Source organism: Panthera pardus, unplaced genomic scaffold (genome assembly GCF_024362965.1).
Source record: "Panthera pardus isolate Hobbes unplaced genomic scaffold, ASM2436296v1 HiC_scaffold_18, whole genome shotgun sequence".
Taxonomy (NCBI): domain Eukaryota; kingdom Metazoa; phylum Chordata; class Mammalia; order Carnivora; family Felidae; genus Panthera; species Panthera pardus.
In genome coordinates, this window is record NW_026526743.1 from 18,848,634 (window position 1) to 18,870,605 (window position 21,972).

The 21,972-nt window shown below is 45.7% G+C and overlaps 2 protein-coding genes across 2 annotated transcripts; one reads left to right on the plus strand and one right to left on the minus strand.

Moving 5' to 3' along the window:
* Positions 1-6,821: 6,821 nt before the first annotated feature.
* On the minus strand, positions 6,822-9,098 carry LOC109251623 (major allergen I polypeptide chain 2-like). The gene is made up of 3 exons (XM_019423396.2): positions 8,989-9,098; positions 8,294-8,475; positions 6,822-7,048 (listed from the first exon to the last, which is right to left on the minus strand). Exons 1-3 carry the CDS (start codon positions 9,047-9,049, stop codon positions 6,962-6,964), a joined length of 330 nt encoding a protein of 109 aa, XP_019278941.2. The 5' UTR covers positions 9,050-9,098; the 3' UTR covers positions 6,822-6,961.
* Positions 9,099-12,748: 3,650 nt separating this feature from the next.
* On the plus strand, positions 12,749-14,424 carry LOC109251624 (major allergen I polypeptide chain 1). Its single transcript, XM_019423397.2, has 3 exons — positions 12,749-12,826; positions 12,983-13,170; positions 14,274-14,424. Exons 1-3 carry the CDS (start codon positions 12,766-12,768, stop codon positions 14,301-14,303), a joined length of 279 nt encoding a protein of 92 aa, XP_019278942.2. The 5' UTR covers positions 12,749-12,765; the 3' UTR covers positions 14,304-14,424.
* Positions 14,425-21,972: the final 7,548 nt, after the last annotated feature.

Here is a 21,972-nt window from a genome sequence, read left to right on the forward strand (position 1 = left end):
CTTCCAGATCACTGACAGACACATGAAAAGATGTTCAACATCCCTCATCATCGAGGAAGTACAAATCAAAACCATGAAGAGATACCACATCACACCTGTCAGAATGGCTAAAATTAACAACAGAAGAAACAGAAGGTGTTGGCAAGGATGTGGAGAAAGGGGGACCCACTTGCACTGCTGGTGGGAATGCAAACTGGTACAGCCACTCTGGAGAACAGTACGGAGGTTCCTCAAAAAGTTAAAAATAGAACTACCCCATGACCCAGCAATTGACATAACAAGTATTTACTCAAAGAATACCAAAATACATGCATCCTGATGTTTATAGCAGCATTATCAACAATAGTCAGACTATGGAGAATGCCCAAATGTCCATTGACTGATGAATGGATCAAAAAGATATAGTATATATATACAGTGGAACATTACCCAGCAACCAAAAAGAATGAAATTTTGCCATTTGCAACAACATGGATGGAGCTAGAGTATATTAAGCTAAGGGAAATTAGTCAGAGAAAGACAAATACCATATGATTTCACTCATATGTGGAATTTAAGAAACAAAACAGATGAACATATGGGAGGGGAGGAAGAGAAAAGAGGGAGAGAAACCCCAAGAGACTCTTAACAGTAGAGAACAAACAGGGTTGATGGAGGGAGGTGGGTGGGGGTGAGCTTGATAGATGATGGGTATTAAGGAGGGCACCTGTTATGATGAGCAGTGAGTGTTGTATGTAAATGATTCTACTCCTGAAACCAATATTGCATTGTGTGTTAACTAACTAGAATTTAAATAAAAATTTGAAAAGAAAAAAAAAGTACACAGACATTTCAAAGGAAAACAAAGGCATAGAGAAACATGAAACAGGTTTATGTAACAGATGAAAAAAAAGGCAGGATGAAAATAGTTTCTGCCCAGATTGTGACTACATGAAATATGTATGAATAAAGACAAGGATGGAAGTTTAATTAATTAACTGGTTAATGTGGTAGTTAAAATAAAAATCTTCTGCATAGCAAAAAAAATTAACAAAATGAAAAGGCAACTTATGGAATTGAAGAAAATATTTGTCAACCATCTATCTGGTAAGGGGTTAGTATCTCAAATATATAAATACCTCCTACAACTCAATATTTTAAAAACCCTTTTTTTAAAAAAAAGCAGAGAAAATGAATAGACACTCTTCCAAAGAAAACATACAGATGGCCAATAGGCACACAAAAATGTGCTTGACATTGCTAATCATACACACACACACACACACACACACACACAGAAATTGAATACTTTTCAGGCAGAGAAAGAAGGGAAACCTGTCATTTGTGACAACTTGGATGAAACTTGAGGGCATTACACTGAGTAAAATCTTAGGCTGAGACAAATACTATATACATTCATTTATATGTGGAATTTTTAAAAAGCCGAACTCAGAGAAACAGTAAGTACAGCAGAGCTAACCAGGTCCTGGAGGTGGAAAAAATCAGAGACGTTGGTCAAAGGGTACAAACTGCAATTATAAAATTAACAAGTTCTAGGGATTTAATGTACAGTATGGTGATTATAGCTAAAAATGCTATATTACATACTTGAAAATGCTATGAGGGGCGCCTGGGTGGCTCAGTCGGTTGAGCGTCTGACTTCAGCTCAGGTCATGATCTCACGGTCTTGTGAGTTCGAGCCCCACGTCGGGCTCTGTGCTGACAGCTCGGAGCCTGGAGCCTGTTTCAGATCTGTGTCTCCCTCTCTCTCTGACCCCCCCCCCCCCCCCCCCCGCTCATGCTCTGTCTCTCTCTGTCTCAAAAATAAATAAACATTAAAAAAAAAAAAAGAAAATGCTATGAGAGTCTGTCTTAAATATCCTCATCACACAAAAGCAATGGTAATTATGTAATGGGATGTAGGTGCCAGGTAATGCTATGGTGGTGATCATTTTGTAATATATAAATGTATCAAAACAACACAGTATACATCTTAAACTTACACAATGTTATGTGTCGATTATATCTCAATAAATTGGGGAGTGGAGAGAAGGAAATCATAAAAGCTTCCAGAGGAAAATGACACATTACATATACAGGAGTACTGTCGTAAGAATGACAGCTGAATTCTCATGAGAAATTATGGTCTATGGAAGACATCTCTAAAGCACTATGAGACAAAAATCTATAAAGCAGTCTAATTTGGTCATTTGTATCTTCTCTCGATCAATTTAAATTAGAAATCAGTAATCAAAAGATATTTGGCAAGTGTTCAAATATTGGGAAATTAAATCATATACTCCTAAACAATCCACAAGTCAAAAAGGAAATGAGAAATTAGAACGTACCTTGTTCTGAATGAAAATCAAACAACACTCATTAAGAATTGTAGGATACTGCTAGCAAATTTATAGCACTAAATGCCAATATTAGAAAATAAAGATCTCAAATCAGTGACTCTCTCTTAAGAAACTAGAAAAGAAAGAGCAGACAAAATCCAAAGTAAGCAGAAGAAGAAAAATAACAGACCAGAGTAAAAGCCACTCAAATATATAACTGTAAAATAATAGACAAATTTATGAGACCCTATATGTGGCTTTTCAAAAAACTCCTAAACATCTAGCCACATTGATCAGAATAAAAAGAGAGAAGATGCAAATGACATTTGTTTTATGTTTTTAGCGTATATGTTTTGTCTTTACATTTAAAGTGGGTTTCCTATAGGCAGCATATATTGGAGTCTTTTGTATTCACTCTAACAATTTCCATCTCTTAAAAAGAATTTTTAAACCATTTATATTTAAAGTGATTACTCATATATTGGATTTATATCTACAGCATTGCTATTTATTTCCCATTTGTCCCATCTGTCCTTTTTCTGCCTAATTTTGAATTATTTTATTTAGTTAGTTATTTTGAGAGAGACAGAGACATCTCAAGTGGGGGAGGGGCAGAGAGAGAGAGAGAGGGAGAGAAAGAATCCCAAGCAGGCTCCACATCATCAGCGCAGAGCCTGATGCAGGGTTCAAGCTCATGAATGGTGAGATCATGACCTGAGCTGAGATCAAGAGTCAGATGCTTAACTGACTGAGCCACCCAAGCATCCCTTGAACTATTTTTACAATTCAATATTTTGTTATATATTCACTTATTTTTTAGTGATTTTAAAGTGGTTTTATTTTATAGTATGCATCTTTAACTTATCACAATCAACATTCAAGTAATATTGTATCTCTTCACATATGGTATAAAAAATACCATAAGAACAGTAAGCATCCATTCTTCTCCCCTGGCAGTTGTGCGATGTGTCATACATTTTATTTCTACAAGTGTTATCAATCCCAATCTAGATTGTTATTCTATTCTTTTGTTTTAGAGAGTGAATTTTATTCCAAATAGAATTGCAATGTGAAAAAAAAGTATCATAAAAGTATTATACTCTCAGGGGTGCCTGGATGACTCAGTCGGTTGAGCATCTGACTCTTGATTTTGGCTCAGGTCATGATCCCAGGGTCATGGGATCAAGCCCTGCATTGGGCTCCCCACTGAGTGTGGATCCTGCTTAAGATTCTCTCTCTCTCCCTCTGTCCCCCTCCCCTACTCACACTTTGTCTTTCTAAAACAATTTTTTAAAAGTATTATACTCTCTGTATGTATATATAATAATATATGTTATGATTATATTATACACACACACACACACACATATCTTTGAGAAGGTCTTCTTTAAGGTTATAAAAATATTCTACAATTTTTTCCAAGACTTTTGTGGGATTTTTCTGTCTCACTCTTTAAATATATAAGCCTTGGAGCACCTGGATGGCTCAGTCAGTTGAGTGTCTGACTCTTGGTTTTGACTTAGGTCATGGTCTCATGGTTTCATGAGTTCAAGCCCCATGTTGGGCTCCATGCTGACAGTGCGGAGCCTGCTTGGGATTCTGTGTCTTCCTCTCTCTTTGCCCCTCCTCCACTTGCACTGTCTCTGTCTCTGTCAAAATAAATAACCTTAAAACATCTTTTAATATGTAAGACTTTAACTTATCTGGAGTTTATTTTGAAGAAAACTGTCAGTGAGGTATCCAATAGTTCGATTTCCCCAAATGTTCAATCAATTGATCCAGCACCATTCCATTTATGAAATAATCCTAATTTCTTCACTTACTTGCAAGTTACCTTTATCATAAAATCCATGATTATTTACATCTATGTCTGGCCTTCTTTTCACAGTCCATTTATCTGCTTGTGATGTTTATGTTTTAATATTTCATAGGGGCACCTAGGTGGCTCAGTCAGTTGAGCATCCAACTCTTGGTTTCAGTTCGGGTTATGATCCCAGGGTCGAGCCCCGAGTCGGGATCCATGCTGGGCATGGAGGCTGCTTGGGATTCTCCCTCTCCCTCTGCCCCTCTCCCCTGCTCATGTGTGCTCTCTCTGTCAAATATAAATAAATAAATATATTTTAGTATTTCATAGGCCTTGCTGCCCCTGATTTGTTTTAAAATTTTTGTTCAGGGGCGCCTGGTGGCTCGGTTGGTTAAGTGGCCAACTCTTGATTGCAGCTCAGGCCATGATCTCAAGATTCGTGGGACTGAGTCCCATGTCAGGCTCTGCGCTGGACATGAAACCTGCTTAAGATTCTCTCTCCCTCTCCCTCTGCCTCTCCCCTGCTCACTCTCTCTCTTTCAAAAAAATTTTTTAAATAAAGTACTTTTTTCTTCAAAAAAATCCTGTTCAAAAATCCAGTTTATAAAACATAAATAAACTGTTATTTTTGGAGGGAAATGACATATTTATGCTGTTCAAAATTCCCATTCAAATCTTTTGTTTATTTAAGTCCTCTGTATATTTGGGCCTGAGGAGGAATTTAGGGTTTTTTCAATATTAATTAATTCAACAAATATTTAGTGAGAGCCAGTTTTGTGCCTTTAAGTGTTTTAGTACTGGGTTTGAAGATTTAAATTTGGAAGAAAGTAAGTCTGTATAGAAAAGGGATGCAAAGACAATGATCGCTTGTATAAGACACAAGTAACCAGAAAAAAAGCTGAGAAAGATGCCCCAATAAGATAGAGAAAAACCAACAGACTATGATATCACGGAAGTCAAAAGAGAGAGAGAGAGAGATCACTCATGACAAATGGATAATTAACTATTGGAACTTTGGCAATCAAGTCATTAATCCACAGGGAAAGGCTTGGCAGATCCATCTTAATTTCTTAAATATTTTGGTCATTTTGTTCAATGCCACTTAAAAAAAATCCATTCTTTCTCCATGACTCAATAAGCTGTCACTATTATATCTTAAACTTTCTTTGAGTCTATTTATGTGTTTTCTCTTCTATCACAATGACCATCCATTTCTCTACTGAAACTAGATTAATTGTTAGTCTTATACCTATGTTGTGATACCTAGTGAGAAAGATCTTGCTCATGGTTCTTATTTTTCTAAATTGTCTTGCTTGATATCAATTCAAGAATTTATTCTTTTGGAGGAACTTTAAATCAATCTTCATTAGAACAAAGATTAATTTAGATGGCTTTGGGAATAGTTGACATTTCTATAGTGTCAATTTATCCCCTACATATACGGGATATGATTTAGCCCCTTATCAATTCAAATTCTATTTTGTACTTCTCACTAAAATTGTAGACCTTTAGTCTGACCTGAACAGTTAATGTTAGGTCTAGCAGACTTGGTAGGTGTGAAACCCAGATGTAAAATGAGTAAACAGGTGAATTAAAATGCTTAAATTCAACCACTAGGCCAGAGAAGAGCCAGATCTCCCCCATGACAGCCATTCCCTCTGGGTTAGTTTCTTCCATCCACTTCTTTTCTCCCTTCCTCCTGAGCCAAGACTGCATAGGGGTCATGGTTCCACTGGCAGAACCCAAGAACAGCAGTGGAACTGAGAGTTCCTGCAGAAAGGTTGGCCTCCTCAGAAGACATCTACCAAAGAAGCAGAAAATGGTGGGGTGCCTGAGTGGCTCAGTCGGTTAAAGTGTCCAATTTCAGCTCAGGTCATGGTCTCACAGTTCGTGGGTCTGAGCCCCGTGTCAGGCTCTGCACTGACAGCTCAGAACCTGGAGCCTGCTTTGGATTCTCTCTCTCTCTCTCTCTCTCTCTCTGCCCCTTCCCACTTGTGTGCACTCTCTCTCTCCTTCTCTCAAAAATAAACATTAAGAAATTTTTTAAAAACGAAGCAGAAAATGGCAAATACCACTGAGACACAGAGAGGATTTGTGATAAACCCACTCAGGTCATCACCTGAGCCACCCTTAAATTGCCAGGGTGACATTTTTTTTTAACGTTTATTTTTAAGAGAGAGGGTGAGCGCTTGCACACGTGCAAGTGGGGGAGGGGCAGAGAGAGGGAGACTCAGACTCCAAAGCAGGATTCAGGCCCTGAGCTGTCAGCACAGGGCCTGATGCCCAGCTCGAACTCACAAACCTTGAGATCATGACCTGAGCTGAACTCAGTCGCCTAACCGACTGAGCCACCCAGGTGCCCTTGCCAGGATGACATTTAAGGGACTAGAGGCTCTGCTGCTGTGACAAATGCCACAGTTGGAAATATGCTACGTGGACAACATTTTTATCCTTCCATGGTGATGAATCCTGGGGTTACATGTATGTGATTTAATTTAATCCTCACACATAATCCCCATTTTGCAGATGAGAGAATGGCCCGAGGAAGAGGAAACCGCTCACATGTGCTCCTGATTCAGCCTGCCTCCAGTCCCCATGCTCTCAATGAGAACATGTCACCTCCCTTTGCCATGTCCCAGGATCTCCTGCCAGGCCTCCCACGCTTCCCGCACAGAACACAGACACGGGGCACCCGGGGGTGCTAAAATGCAGTTTTTTTATTCCAGTCTGCCTGATTATGAGTGAATTAGGTGAGGACAGGTATCTGGATTCCAGCTTTAGGTGTAAAGGAGAACAGGGCAGGAGGATGGGGCTCAGAAGGGGCATCAGCGGCAAAGATTCATCTCCCCAAAGTGTTCAGCTTGAGATCTTCTACGGTGTTCTGAGCTGCTTCATCCATGCAAACTTTGCTGAAGCTGATGGTTGCCTGGGAGAGAGTAAGACGAGGAGGGACAGAAGACCTGAGCGCATGGCAGCGCTATCCATTCCCCCAGGATCACCTCATGCCTCATCCACAGTGATTCCACTCATCCCTAGCAAGAACCTCTAGCCCACGGACCGATTTCTGGAGAGAGGGCCGCGATCAGTCAGACCAGGATGGAGACGGCTCCCCCCGTCACCCACGCACCTGTGCCGGGAGGGAGTCTGAACAACCAGTGAGGGAGGCAAGAAGAGGAGAAGATTCTGGAGGGCGTGATGGGGGCTGGGCATGGGTGAGGGGCAAGGTAGCTGAGTCTGGGTCCATGCGATGTCTCCCTCACCTGAGACTCATCTGTCAGGTGTACTGGACGTATGGAATGTGTATGTGTGTGTTGTGAACAATCCCATGTGCCCTGGGTGCCCGTAATCATGCAAGAAATTCCACTTCTTCACAAAGCTCTCATTTTACAGAAGCAGCACTTAAGGGCAAGTAGAGGTAAGAGGCAGACTAACCAAAATCTACCTAACTGTGCAACAAGAAAAATAACGGAAAAAGATAGTTCACCAGAAGTACACTGACTAGCGCTGGGGTGCAGCTGCACGTATCTAGGAGCTGCCTCGAGGGCCTCAGGCACCAGAACAACAGAGTGGAAAATCTGACTTTAGACCCTGAAATGATACAGATGGAAGTGAGACTCTGAACCAAAGGAATAGCAGCCATCAAGGTGGGCACAAGGGGAAGTAAAACAGAAGCCAAAAACCAGAAGCTTCCCAAAGCCAGGGAGTCCCTTCCTGGGAAGAGAGTCTGAGGGCAGGTGCCTTAGTTTCAAAATTCCTCAACTAGAACTGACAAGGCTCCTACATGTGCAGGAGCTGAATGAAGAACTTTCTCTTCCCTGTGGAAGGTGAAAATCCTACTCCTGCAATTCTGGCACCCCTAACCTAGAAAGAAAAAATCCTATGAGTCAACACGCTTTCTATGCCACACCGATATTAGGCCGCTATTTTCCAACTGTGCGTAAGGTAATTCGCACACAAGGGACACGTGTGGTAGAAGAACAGGCTGGATGTGCTCATGGCATGAGGTTGCGTATTCTATGTGCTGTAGAGTGGAGCAAAGGTTTATGTGCTTGATTGTTTATAGCTCTTACTTGCCATGTAGCCCCCGACTGCATGGTCTGTATGTGGAATATTACAATCTGCTGCACGTGCAACGTGAAGGTTGGGGAGGCGGGGAAGGATAGGAAATTACCATGACTATTGCATCCAAGGCCTTGGCCATCAATCCGTTCTCCATGTAGCAATCCTGGATTTTTTTCATGGCTGTTCTCTCTGGTTCAGTAGCATTGACTACCGTGAGTAAGAAGTCCAACAGTAATTCATTTCCAGTGGTCACCACAGTAAAGACTTGATAAAAAATGGGGCAAGTTTCCGCTGAAGACACAAACAGAAAACACCTTAACAAAAGAATCAGCAGAGTAGGAGGTTCCTGTTTGCCCACCACTTGAAAGCAACTCACGTATATCCAGGGTCTTCTGACTCACCTTCCGCAGAGATCTGCCCACTCCCAGGACTGCTTACATCCCAGACAGACAGAACATTTTCTATGTGGCACTCTCAGCAGAAGAGAGCAGCTGGAGAGACCCCTGACCGGTGCCTCCGGGCATCCCAGCCTGCCTGTTTCTGTCTTTCAAATAAGCACCACTACCCCCAACTAACTATCCCCTATTGTGTGCACAACTAATGACCCCTCCATCTCCAAACCTCTCCTTCCATTCAACGACTAAAAACATCAGGGGGGTTCTGGAGGACTCCTGGACAATGATCTCCCAGCTGCTGCCTAACTTTGTGGCTAGAACCTGTTTGGAGATCACCATGGGAGGTGAAGGAGTGAGATACAGCAGGGCAAGGATCAGGAAGGTCATCTGTCCCTCCATCTGCTCTCACCCATCTTGACGCCCAGCTCTTGGGTCACCAGCAATGCCAGCACAAGCAGTGCCCCCCTCATCGTGTCAGCTGCTAGAATGCTCTGCCCAGGACAGGATTTCTGCTGCTTTATAAACTACTAGCACCCTAAGCCCAGTCCACACCCCCCCTAGAAGCTCCAAAGGCCTGTGGGCAGGGACCTGGCACATGTGGCTCCCTCAGCCCTTGGGCTGTTAAGAGTGGGAAGCCCTTCCTACTCTTGAGGCCAAAGCTCTTGGAGAGGATGTGGTTTTTTTCTTTGCCAAAGACCAACGGGAGGTGACGTGTCTAAGTGATTCCATGCTGAGCCAACTGCTCTGTTGTCCCGGCTCCAACTGTCACCCCTGTTTCCTGCTACTCCTTCCCTCAAACTATCCTGGCTCCCAAATGCCATACTCTCCCAAGACAAAGAGATGAAAATCACAGGAGGGGTCAAGGACAGGTCTACACCACTACGGGTAGACAAAAGAGCATCCAAAAACCTTACTTGTGCCCAAGTTTAAGTCCTGGAGATAAGTATGGGGTGCTAGTCCCAACTCAAGCCTCTTGAACACCTTAACTGCTGCAGTCTGTGGATCAAGCCCTGAGAATGGGTGGACCCCATCCTTGGGCTACAAATCACTCCCTACTAGGGGAGTCTCAGGATGCTTGGGCATGTAGGCCTCCTCAAGGGCTGGTAACGCTCCAAATTAGGATCATGTCACCTGCTTCCCTCTCACCCTTAAGGAAGCAAATGCCTGGGCACCTTCTTGACTCCCAGTAGCTCCAGCTTTGGCCCTGTCTCACCCTCCTCCATCAGTAAACTTAATCCCAAGAGGAGGTTGGACTTACTAGCCCATCCAGAAACATTAGTGAATAGTTGTGGGGTTGTACAGTTTGCCTCTTATGTCCACTGTGGGTTGGAGCTCCACATACCAAGGTGCCAGGTCAACCAAAGGTGCTTAAACGCTCTCAAGAGCTAAACTCAACCTTCTAATCTAGGAAAGTAGTTTATTGGCACAAACATGATGAGATAGTCCATGAAAATTATAGAAGGAAACTCCCAGTGGCCAAATCTGAAACAATTTGAGCAAACAAAAGAAATAACATTGTATTGGTTGATAACCCAAAGTATACAATTAAATGTGTGAGTCCATACTGATATAAATGTTTAAATAAATAAATAAGGAGATAAGAGACAGATATTCTTTACAAAAGCATTCTAGATAATACACATACGTACTCTCCCTTAAGGAGGTGGAGCTTATTGCCTGCCCTCCTTGTGAGTGGGTTAGACTTAATAATTCATTTCCAAAGAGTAGGTAGGAGAAGGGGAAAACCATGCAGAAACCTGGCAAAGCCAACATTAATCAAATGATCAAGGCTAACGTAACCAGGGATGATACACATTACCACGTGACAATACGACACTTCACCTCTTTGGTGTCTCCCTAAACCCCATACCTAAAGTTCAGACTCTTAAACTATGAGAAAAACAGCAGACAAAGTCAGCTTAGTGGACATTCTGTAATACCTGGTCCTCAAGACTATCAAGGCCATGACAAACAAGGAAAGACTAAGAAACTATCACGGACCACAAGAGACTGGGAAAACATGACAATTAAGGCAGTGTGTGTAGGATGTGGACTGGATTCTAGAACACAAAGAGGATATTAATGAACAAACTGGTAAAATCCGAATAAAGTCTGGAATTTAGTTAGTAGTAATATGCCAATGTCAGTTTTGACAAATCTTTGCAACTTTTCTGTAAGTCTAGAACTATCCCCAAATAAAAATGCATTAAAAAAAAAAAAAAAAACCAAACACTTGCATGAGGAAAGGATTGCATATACTGGCAAGACTTCAGCCAGCAAGTGCCCTTGACCTTGGCGAATGTCCCCACATGAAGAGATATCTCAGACGGACTTGTGGCACCCAGTGGGTCTGCACGGACATCAGCATCCTGACTGTGTTGCTCCAGCACTCCAAAATCTGGCTTCACCATCTCACAGAGCTGGGGAGAACTGGAAGGAAGGGCCTAGTGAAGGACAGCAGACATGTGATCCTTGCCCAAGCGCCCTGACCACCCTGAAATTCTGTCCCAGTGAAGAAAGAGCAAGCATGGCCAGTCTGGGGCACATGAAGCTTGTGTTCCCAGGTGGATAGGTGCCCAGGAACCTCTGAGAGACATCTGCAGTGACCTGAGCTCGTCATGAGGTGACCATCATAGGTATGACCTTGGGGCCTCATGACTGGAGTGGCTCCATGGTGGCTAACTGACAGCTGGAGTTCAGGACTCGGTTCCTCTTAGCCAAGAGCAGTTACCGGATGTGAATCCTGTTTGGCATAGAGTTCTGACTGGAACCAGAAAACTTTTGTCTTACCTTCAGCTCTGGGCTCCAGCAAACCTCCTTCTGTCACAGAGACTCAGAGAAAAGGCCCAGCAAGGTACCTCCAGCAAGCAAGCATTAAGTACAAGTGTTCTCGGTTATCAACTCCACAGAAATGAGATATTCCTTTCTTCCATCTAACAAACATTCGTGAAGTCCCTGCTACATTGTGGCCCCTCTCCCCATCCTGGGGATGCAGCAGCACACACGGCAGAGCCCTCACTCTCCTGGAGCTCGTTATACGTCTAAGGGGGAGGGGAAGATGATCACCAAATGACAAGGAGTGCTATGGAGGGAGACGAAGTGGGAGAGAACAGCATGTGCTGCTGGGGGAGGTGGGGGGCCCTGACATAAGGGATCAAGCATGTGGGAAAGTCTCTCTGATAAGGCGGCGTTTGAGGAGCCCTGAGCAATTATGCCATGAATCATATACTTGTTAGGAAGAGCATCCTGGGCAGTGGCAGCAGCTCGTGCAAAGGCCCTGGCATGGTCAAGAAGCAGAAAGGAGACCCGTGAGGGAGGAGAGAATGGCAGGAGTAGATTCAGAAAAGCAGCAGGTCTTTGGTGGGGCGCTGGATACGCAGAGCACACGACGGTCCCAGGCCACAGAAGCAGTCTGGCTTTTCCTCGGATTGTATCTCCAGAGAGATAATGGTGTGAATACTATGGACAGTATAGAGAAACTCAAAGGAAGAAGCCAGTTGGGGGGAAATGATATTTCTGTGTCTGTCTGAGGGGCTATTAAAGTGACCAGGTGACAGGACTCGGTCAAGAGACAACTAGAACCTGGGTGCCAGCATGTAGGGGAGGGTTCAGGGCTCCAGAATCAGATTCAGGAGACTGGCTCAAGGGAGGCCACTGAGCAGCAGGTCAAGGACACAGATTATGATGAAGGCAGGGAAGGAGCCACCAGAGACCGGCCTTCTTTTGGTACTTGCTAGCTGTGAGCCCACTAGCTAAGCACTGGGTTTCCTGAAAAATCCGTAAGTTGAGACCAGACCATCTTCAAGGTCACATGTAATGACAGGCTGACATTGGCCATCATTCGGGAGGCCTGACTTGGGAGATTCTCTTGCCCCTTTCCCCAATCAACCTAGAAAATTTCAGTTGTGAAATTACTGGTGTCAGCTGACACTTGGACAGAGCCCTCAAGACGGGGAAGGGCAGCCAAGGTAGTATCATCTGTTGACTCGGGGACTTAGGATCCTGCCCACACATACATCTCCTCCCTCCACAGCCCCCAGGCAATTCTGAGTTGCAGCCCAGAGAGGCCTGGCGGTGCCTCCTGGAAAAGGATGTTAGACGCAGCCCTCCCACCCTGCCCTACTGTTGGGGCCACAGCAGGTATAAAAGGGTTCCAGGCTGGGGAGGGAGCACCTGCCACTGCATCATGAAGGGGGCTCGTGTTCTCGTGCTTCTCTGGGCTGCCTTGCTCTTGATCTCGGGTGGAAGTAGGTGTCTGGGACATGAGTGTCTGGGGACACAGATTCTCCAGGGGTTCTAACACCTTCCCAGGGCACTTCTGAGCATGGCGGGAAAGGGAAGGGAAGAATGTGTCCTGATGAAGGTCTTTCAAAAGGGAGGGTCAGCTTGTCTTTGTGTTCCAGATTGTGAAATTTGCTCAGCTGTGAAGAGGAATGTTGACCTATTCCTGACGGGAACCCCTGACGAATATGTTGAGCAAGTGGCACAATACAATGCACGATCTGTGGTGTTGGACAATGCCAGAACACTGAAGAACTGCGCTGATGCAAAAATGACAGAAGAGGATAAGGAGAATGCTCTCAGTGTGCTGGTGGGTCTAGCTCTGTGTGTCTGTGCCTCTGATGCCTGTCTGGGGGGTCTGCTCAGGGCAGTGCAGGGGCGGGGGGTGCTCCTGTTTCTTCTCCACCATGGCCCTTCCCTGGGAATCTGGGAGGAGAAAGACGCCATGGCTGGGGAAGTAGAGGGGATCATGTGGGGAAGACTCAGCCTACCCCTCAAGCTTTGGGGCTGGCCCAGGCTGCTCAACGCTGCTTGGCCACCAGCTTGGGAGTCTGCAGGCCCTCCTGTGTCCCTGGCATCACTTGGCCTCAGTGTCAGGCCCTCAGCTCTGGCCTTCCTGACTCCAGCCTCTCCAGCACGTGAGACTGGATCTTCAAACTGTTTGCACTAGGTGCTTCCTATCTCCAAACATCAGTTCCTTTTCTCTTAACTCCTCAAGTTCCATATTCCACCCCCCAAAAAAAACCCCTCATTTGTCTTCATTCCCTGTGTCCCAGAGGGCCATTCTGTGCCTCACATACTGAGGGAGAGGAGGAGGGGAGGGGAGAGGAGGGGTGGGATGGGGAGGAGCGAGGGGAGGGGAGGGGAGGGGAGGGGAGGGGAGGGGAGGGGAGGAGAGGCAGCTTCCAAAAAGTCCTCCTCCTGCCCTGCCCAGGCCTGGGATGCCCTGAGTGGAGAATTCCAGTGAATCCTCTCTCTGCTGTCCCAAAAGTAGGAACAAGCTACTGCTTCAGCAACAAGTGTCCAAAGGACAGAAGGAGGAAGCAGGCTGGACCAGCTCATTCCTGGAGTCTCCCAGATGCCCACAGGTGCATCTGGAGCCCTGCCAGGACCTTCTTGCCAGCCTCTTTCTATCCAAGTCTACCACTTCTATCCGAGACTGCCCTCCATCCCATCATAGTCCCCCCTCTCCTTTACTCTGTTTCATTGGAGGAAGCTTCTAGGCACACCCTGGGATTCTCTTGTTGTGCAGTAGATTGGGAAGAACCACCTTGGCCTGCTCAGATCCAGAAGCCACCCTCCAAACAAGCCTGCAGGCTCCTCCCCACAAAGTGTCCAGTGTGTGCTCAGTAGAGCTTGATGTCTCTCATACCCCTCGAGGTCTCACCAGGTCTCCTGACTTTCTCTTTGCAGGACAAAATATACACAAGTCCTCTGTGTTAATGGAGCCATCACTGCCAGGAGCCCTAAAGAAGCCACTGAACTGATCACTAAGTAGTCTCAGCAGCCTGCCATGTCCAGGTGTCTGACTAGAAGATTCCAGCAATAAAAGCCTTGCAATTCATGGAGAGTGCTTGCTCCTTGGGCTGGGCTTGGGGGGTGGAGGGGTGTTGCAGCAGGGGCACCACCAGTGTGCCTTCCAACCGTGGCTAGATTTGAATGCAGTCAGATGTCCTTCCTCCCCTGAATCCCAGAGGTGGGGGGAGGGGTGATGACCATTAGCACAGCCGGCATGTCTGAGCACTTCCGTGGACCAGGGTCCACACCTCACATGCATTATTTACCAAATTTCAGCCTCCCAGTGACCTCAAGAGACGGGAGTAATCATCCCAGTCTTACAAGCGAGGAGACTGGGGCTCGGAGAGGTAAAGTGTCTGCCAAAGATTACAGGCTCCCGGGCGTCAGGACCTGCGGCATCTGTGCACCCACTGCGAGATACGGCTCAGCTCACCGTGTGGCTGTGCACGTGTTAGTCCTTCTCTGGGCCTCTGATTCCCACCTATAAAATGGAAATACCTCCCCTCTCCAGGGCCTCTTTGGTGGGGCCACAGAAAATCATGGGTGAGAAACAGCCCCTGTCCCAAGCACCTGGATGGAGAGAAAGAACAAGGGTCAAGGTGCGAGTGGTGAACCCCGTCACCTCCTGCACCTCAGTTTACCCTAGTGCCGACCACCCAACTGTGGATTCGGCTGCCCCCTTGTACTTAACACACTACAAGTTGGGTCTAATGCTCAGAGTGGATGTCCAGGGTCCTGGAGCTTCAGAACTCCTCTTGTGGCTCTGCTCTATGGCCATGATTCCGGAGGCTTCTCAGGCCCTGCTGTCCTCATCTGTCTCCTCTTGGCCAGGATCCTTGCCTCCTCTCTTACACTTCCATCCCCACCACCTGAGCACTCCCCCAGAAAAGAGTCTGCTGAACTTACACCACAGGGCTTCCCCCAGGAGGGGTATCTCTGTGATCATTTTGGTGAAGAGGCTGAGGAGAGGTTCCCAGAGGGGATCTCTCTCTCTCTCTCTGTGGAGCACGTCATGGGGACAGGAGAGGAAGGCCACCTTGCCCAGAGTGAGACCTGGCTCTTGGCCTATGGCCCACCACTCTGACCCCCAGGGTCTGGCTGGGGGCTACTTCTGAAATGGAGCACTGCCCCCATGGTAGCAAGGGGAGTCCAGAGGTCATAAGCAGGTTGTGGGGCAGAGACCCTTCTCATCACCCTCCCATATGTGACCCAGGGTATGTATTCCACCACTCCCCCACCATACATACTTAAAAGTTCTTGGGCTTACAGAAGGAGAGCTGTCACCCAGATGAGTGGGCCGGGTCTTCCAATGTCATAGATGAAGACTCACCCTGGTCCACAGCAAGTGTAGGGAGTGAGGGGCACCCCACCCAAAGGTGAGAAGGCGATGAGCAACGGGCAGTTTGTCCTCACCAAGACACAACCAGTCCCCCAACTGCTTCTAGACTCGCACAGAACTCCCTGGGGACTGCTGGCACCTACGACATCTGGACGCTTTCTGTGTAATCCCTCCCCTCTGGCTGCCTTCCTGCAACCTATGGACTCTTTACCTAATCTGTGGCCAAGGAAAAATCGGGGTCAGATGCCCTTCTAAATTCCTTTCTGTCTGACATCCAAACCTCAGATGGCTTGAAAGGTAAACGTCAGGAACGTAAGGGTGAGGCTTTTGATCTCTGATTCACACATGACCTTGCCTCCGAGATCATAAAAGCCCCGCCCCACTTCCCCGTGGTCTGACCTAAATTCGCCCAAAACGGTGGTGGATAATCCCCTCTTGGAGACATCTTCCCTCTTCAAACACTTGCATCTTTCTTCACTGTTCGCTGGTTTTCTCCACCACCTGGGAGCTTGCTGAACACTGTTCGGCTCCCTCTGCATGTGCGAAGCAGATCATGCCTACAGGGCAACCCTGAAACAATTCGGACCCCAGCCTCCTCAACTTCTGGCGGGTCAGTTCTGAAGTGAATTCCATACGGTCTCTGATAGGCGCCCAGTGGTCTTGAGTCCCAGTTGGCCAATCTTGCGGCTTTTCTCGTTTTCCTGTTTCACTGGAGCACCCTGAGGTCGCTTCCCAAATAAAGTGCCTGCCCTCATGTCCCTGTGTCTGGGTCTTCTTTGCTGGGAACTCAAACTGACATGATGACCGACATCCATCTGCCTGATCAAGAAGGAAAGGCGACGAAGTACAGTGGAAGACATTTGCCGAAGGCAAGAAGACAGGACTGTTAGAGCCCGAGGCACATCTTCCAGACTGAAGCCATGAGGGGTGAGCCCATACTACATTCTTTCAAGAGAGACACAGAAGGAATCAGAATAAATCAGGAAGCTATCTAACCCATTTTGGTCTAGTTGCCTGGGGGGAAAAAATAAAGCAAGGCCTAAGATTACTGGGAAGCCCCAGACTAAGAGAGACCCTGAAAGGAGTCCAGGAGGAACAAGGCAAGACAGGCTGCAGGCTGATCACCAAGGTCCAGGGAAACTGTGCCCACATGCAGCGGTACACAATGTGCTCCCTGCATAAGCACAGGCTTACGAAACACTCCACCGCTCAGCAAATGCCTTGAAGTGGGAAAAACATAGTGAAAAATAAATCTCTCATTCTCTTTTCCTCCTCAAAGGCCCACGAAAAAGACAGTAAAACAATTTAAAAGCACAAGCCCACGTGGAATACATTGCTCTATGTATTTAACCACAGGAACAAGAGTTTTCATTTCCTCTTGAACAGTTTGGGGATAATTCAGTACTATGCAGATAATAACAAAGTATGAGCAAGCCTAACCTAAAAAATGTATAAAAATATATACTTTGTAAAAAAAAGAAAGTTTATTTTGTTCCAAGAATGTAAACATAACTTAGCATTACAAAATACAGAATTCCCTGCCTTAAGAGACTAAAAGAGAAGAAAAACAAATGGTCATCTAAACTGGTGCAGAAAAAGTTTCATAATACTGGACACTTACGATTTTCAAAAATTAACAAAATGGGAATCAAAGAGGTTTTCATGAGAATGATAAAGTGCATTTATAAAAAAAAACTAAAGGGGCACTAAGGAATCTACTCCTGAAATCATTGTTGCACTATATGCTAATTTGGATGTAAATTAAAAAAAAAAACAAAACTAAATGGGTGATGGGCATTAAGGAGGGCACTTGTTATGATGAACACTGGGTGTTATATGTAAGTGATGAATCACTAAATTCTACTCCTGACACCAATACTACGCTATATGTTAACTAACTAGGATTTAAATTAAAATTTGAAAGAAAAATTAATAAATAAATTTAAATGTTTTTAAAGAAAAAAAAATTTTAAACTATGACAAACTTCATACTTGATGGTAAGATATTACAAGAGGTCCACTTAAAATAAGAAATAAGGTAAGATGCTTATCAATGTATCGCTTCTACTATAAACGTTATAGTATACTTACTAACCAATTCAGGAAGAAAAGAAAGTATGATATTAATGAAGTAGAAAACAGATAAGAAATTAAGAATATCGGGGTGCCTGGGAGGCTCAGTCAGTTAAGTGTCCAACTTCAGCTCAGGTCATGATCTTAACAGTTCGTGGGTTCAAGCCCTGCATCAGCTCTGTGCTGGCAGCTCAGAGCCTGGAGCCTGCTTCAGATTCTGTGTCTCCCTCTCTCTCTGCCCCTTGCCCACTCACACGCTGTCTCTCTCTCTCTCTCTCTCAAAAATAAAAGAACATTAAAAATAAAATTTTTAAAAAATTAAGAATATCAATGACACCAAAAACTGTTTTTTTTAAAAATCAATTAAAGTTGATAAACCTGTACCACTGATCAAGAAGAAAAGAAGACACAAATTACCAATCAGAAATTGAAAAGGGGATGGCTTTAAAGAATTAAACTTTTGGGGCACCTGGGTGGCTCAGTCGGTTAAGCGTCCGACTTTGGCTCAGGTCACAATCTCATGGTCCATGAGTTCGAGCCCCACACCAGTCTATGTGCTGATGGCTCTGTGCCTAGAGCCTCCTTCAGATTCTGTGTCTCCCTCCCTCTCCCTCCCCTGCTCATGCTGTCCCTCACTGTTTCTCAAAAATGAATAAACATTAAAAAATTTAAAAAAAATAAGAAAGTCCAAAATGTAATTCCTAATTTCCACCAAAATACCATGTATCCTCCTAACCATGGGAAGTCTTCCCCCATTGCAATAAATGGTACCTCTGGAACCTAGGTTTCCCCCTTTCCTTCACCATTCACAACCAATCCACCAGATTTCCTAATAAATCTATCTCTAAAACATATCATGTCTGTATTGTCTTCTCTCAGTATACTTCACCATGACCTTGGTGGAGAACTATCTCCCCAGACGAGGTCAAGGCAGTGCCCATCTGATAAATGGAGGCCAGCAGTGACCTCCTCAGGAGCCACTGCAGCAGGGATGTGGAATGAAAGCCAAATGGTAAAACATGAGAGGCGGAAGAATAGTCATATAGGAAGTTTTGCTGGGAAGGGAAACAGCGTCACTGTAAGTGCCCCACACCCCCAGGGAGGGAGTGCCAGAGTCAGGGTCAACCTATGCTCCCACATTTGTTAAGACTATCCTCAGTTAGGGGCGCCTGGGTGGCTCAGTCGGTTAAGCCTCCGACTTCAGCTCAGGTCATGATCTCACGGTCCATGGGTTCGAGCCCCACATCGACAGCTTTGCTGACAGCTCCGAGCCTGGAGCCTGCTTTGGATTCTGTCTCCCTCTCTCTTTGACCCTCCCCTGCTCCCGCTCTGTCTCTCTCTCTCCTTCAAAAACAAATAAACATGAAAAAAAAAAAAAAAGACTATCCTCAGTCAGAATTAGTCCTCTGCCTCATCATCCTTCACGTAAGATGACTTCAATCTGCCGTCTTACTGGCAGGGTCGGTGCGACCCCTCCATCCCAGAGAACAGGCAAAGAAGTGGATACGCGAGAGGTAGAGCTGCGCAAAGCAGTGGCACAGAGAAACTGACCAGAGCAGGGCGGGAATGCCTCTGTCTGGCTTCAGGGAAAACAGTCCCTGCCTGAGACCCACACAACTGAGGAATCTAGCCAGCACCCAAGCCCCATGTCCAGAACTTGCACTGAGAACCAGAGGGAGCCTGGCTGAGGGTGCTGTAAATCTTCATCCACTCTCAGCTCTACTCAAGTTCACCACCTTCCATAAAGTGGAATAAAAGGCAGATAATCTCAAGCACAGGGATCTCCCTTGCCTCCAGCCACCGCCACCCCCCAGGACCTCAGAGCTGAAGGTACAAACCCTCCTTTGCTCCAGGCACTGTCATAGAAAAGTGTGTCACCGGGCTCTGTCATGCAAGTGAAGTTACTCGTGCTGGCACTTAACTTCAGGCAAGTATAATGGGGTTCGTGAGGCAGTCATGTGCCCAGTCATGTGCCAGGTGTGTGATCGACATGTGTGACATGGGCAGTTGTGGACAATGTGTGCATGTGGTGTGGGCTGATGGGAGACACATGAGGTTGGGCACAAACAGGTGAGTGTGTGCCAGGTACACAAACACCACCCTCCAAGGTGGTGAAGTATGTCAGAGCCACAGTCCTCCAGCCCTGGGAGGCCCAGAGGGGCCTCATGTCCTAGGCAGCCTCCCAGCTCTCTCAGTCCTGCAGAGCGACCCTCCTGCTGCTGAGGACCTCCAGCTGTCACTGCCCCGTCAGCTTCGGGAGGACAGCCCCGCAGTGCTCTCGGGGGCAGAGGAGGAGGGAGGACAGAAAGGGGAAAGCAAAGATCCAGCCCCCTGGGGCTGTGCTCACCGGCCTGGACCACCCTGCACTCCTCCCTGATCCCACATTTATCTGCTACAGTCTTTCTCGAGTCTCTGTTGCAGAATGAAATCTGCTAAGCAAGTGCTCTGCCCTCAGATCTGCCCTCAGACCTTGGCGCCTTCTCTCTGTAGTCTGTTTGCAGTGCATTTCTTCCCTCTCTTTGAGTCACGCAGACCATGCCATATCAGGAAGTGTCCCCTACCCCTATCCTGCGGCCCCCACCCCAGATCTCTCCTTCAGACACACACAGAGCAGAGTCACCCAGACAACCCATCACAACCCCACGATCACATTCACAAAATCAACCGCCAAAAGCAGACTGACAGTGCAGCCTGAATGTCACCTGCCTCTGTGACCCTTCTGTTACAGCCAGAAGAAAAGCAAACAGGCCTCCGTCTCCACTGTTGTTTATCATCATTCTGGAATTTGGACCGATGAAACAGAGCCAGAAAAAGACGCGAGGCATAGTAAGATCCTAATCCATAAAGTATTATTGATATACAATACGTTTTATAAATGAAAATAAAAATGTCATTATGCCCAAAGTAATCTAGAATTTGAAACCATTTCAAGTCAAACCTCTACCACATATTTATTCTCTTATGTGATGAATCGATTCTTAAAGTTCTTTGAGAATAAACATTTCAGAACATTCAAACTGAAGAAAGGGTCATAAATAGGAAAGTCACAGGAGACCGAGGCACATGGCCATCACATAGCAAAGATGTGCATCCTCATAAATAGTCAAAAAATGCAAAATAAGACATTCTCGCCAAAACAGAACAGACTTTTTTTTTTAATTGGCAAAATCCAGGGATAACGAGGGTGTCAGAAAGCAAGTGTTTTCATATGGTTGACAGAAATGTCCGTGGGCACGAATGATGCAGTGGGTGAGTGGCAATGTGAATCAACATGATTATAAATCTGAAAATCCCTCAAACTGTCATTTCCACTTTTATGTCTTGACCCTAGGTAAATAGTTAAGGACAGACACAAGAATATTTCTTATCCCTACGTCGTTTACAAAAGCAATGTCTTAAATGTCCGCTAGGAAAACAGATGATGTCTTATAAGAAATAGATTATTTAAATTTCGCTAATGGGCTACGATGAACACACGGTGTTTGTAGAAAGGCACTTTTAAAGCGAAGCTATATTGACTTTTTTTCAAGTGGATGGTGAGGTTCTTCCACAGAAAGTGGTTGGAAACCACTACCAGAGTGTTGGTTTTGCTAGAAGCATCTCTCTGCATAAAACCCCAATAGAGACTGGGAGTGCTGGGGCGTGTCTTGGGGCAGTAAATACCCCCTATCCAGTTCAGACCTTCAAGACCCGTGGGAACTGCAGGTCCTGGAACACACGTCGAAGGGGACAATTGCCAGGAGAAGGCAGATATCTTCTCACAGCCTCTCAGGCCAAGCCCCTTATCTTTCCACAATGCCAGTCCATACCTCCTCAGAATTGGCCGACCCAGCCTCGTCTCTAGGGTCCTGGCCACCCCAAAGCTAACGGGAAGACGGCCCAAGGTGGAAACGTGTCCACACAAAAGAACACATGGCACCACTGGGATAAAACCATAGGGGCTTCCAGTTACAGACGGTGGACTGGGCATCTTCATTCATGTCCTCTCTCACCAGTGACCAACCAGATGGAGGATAAAGAAATTTCGAAATTGATCACCTTACCTACCAAAGTCAATTAGAAGGGGCTTGTTAGAGGATTTGAGATTTCAACAAAATGGTGGAAAAGGAGAATAGTAGGAGGAGACCGAGGGTTGTTTAGTAGGACTCAAAGATCTAGTGTTCCAAAAAGGGGTAACGCAGG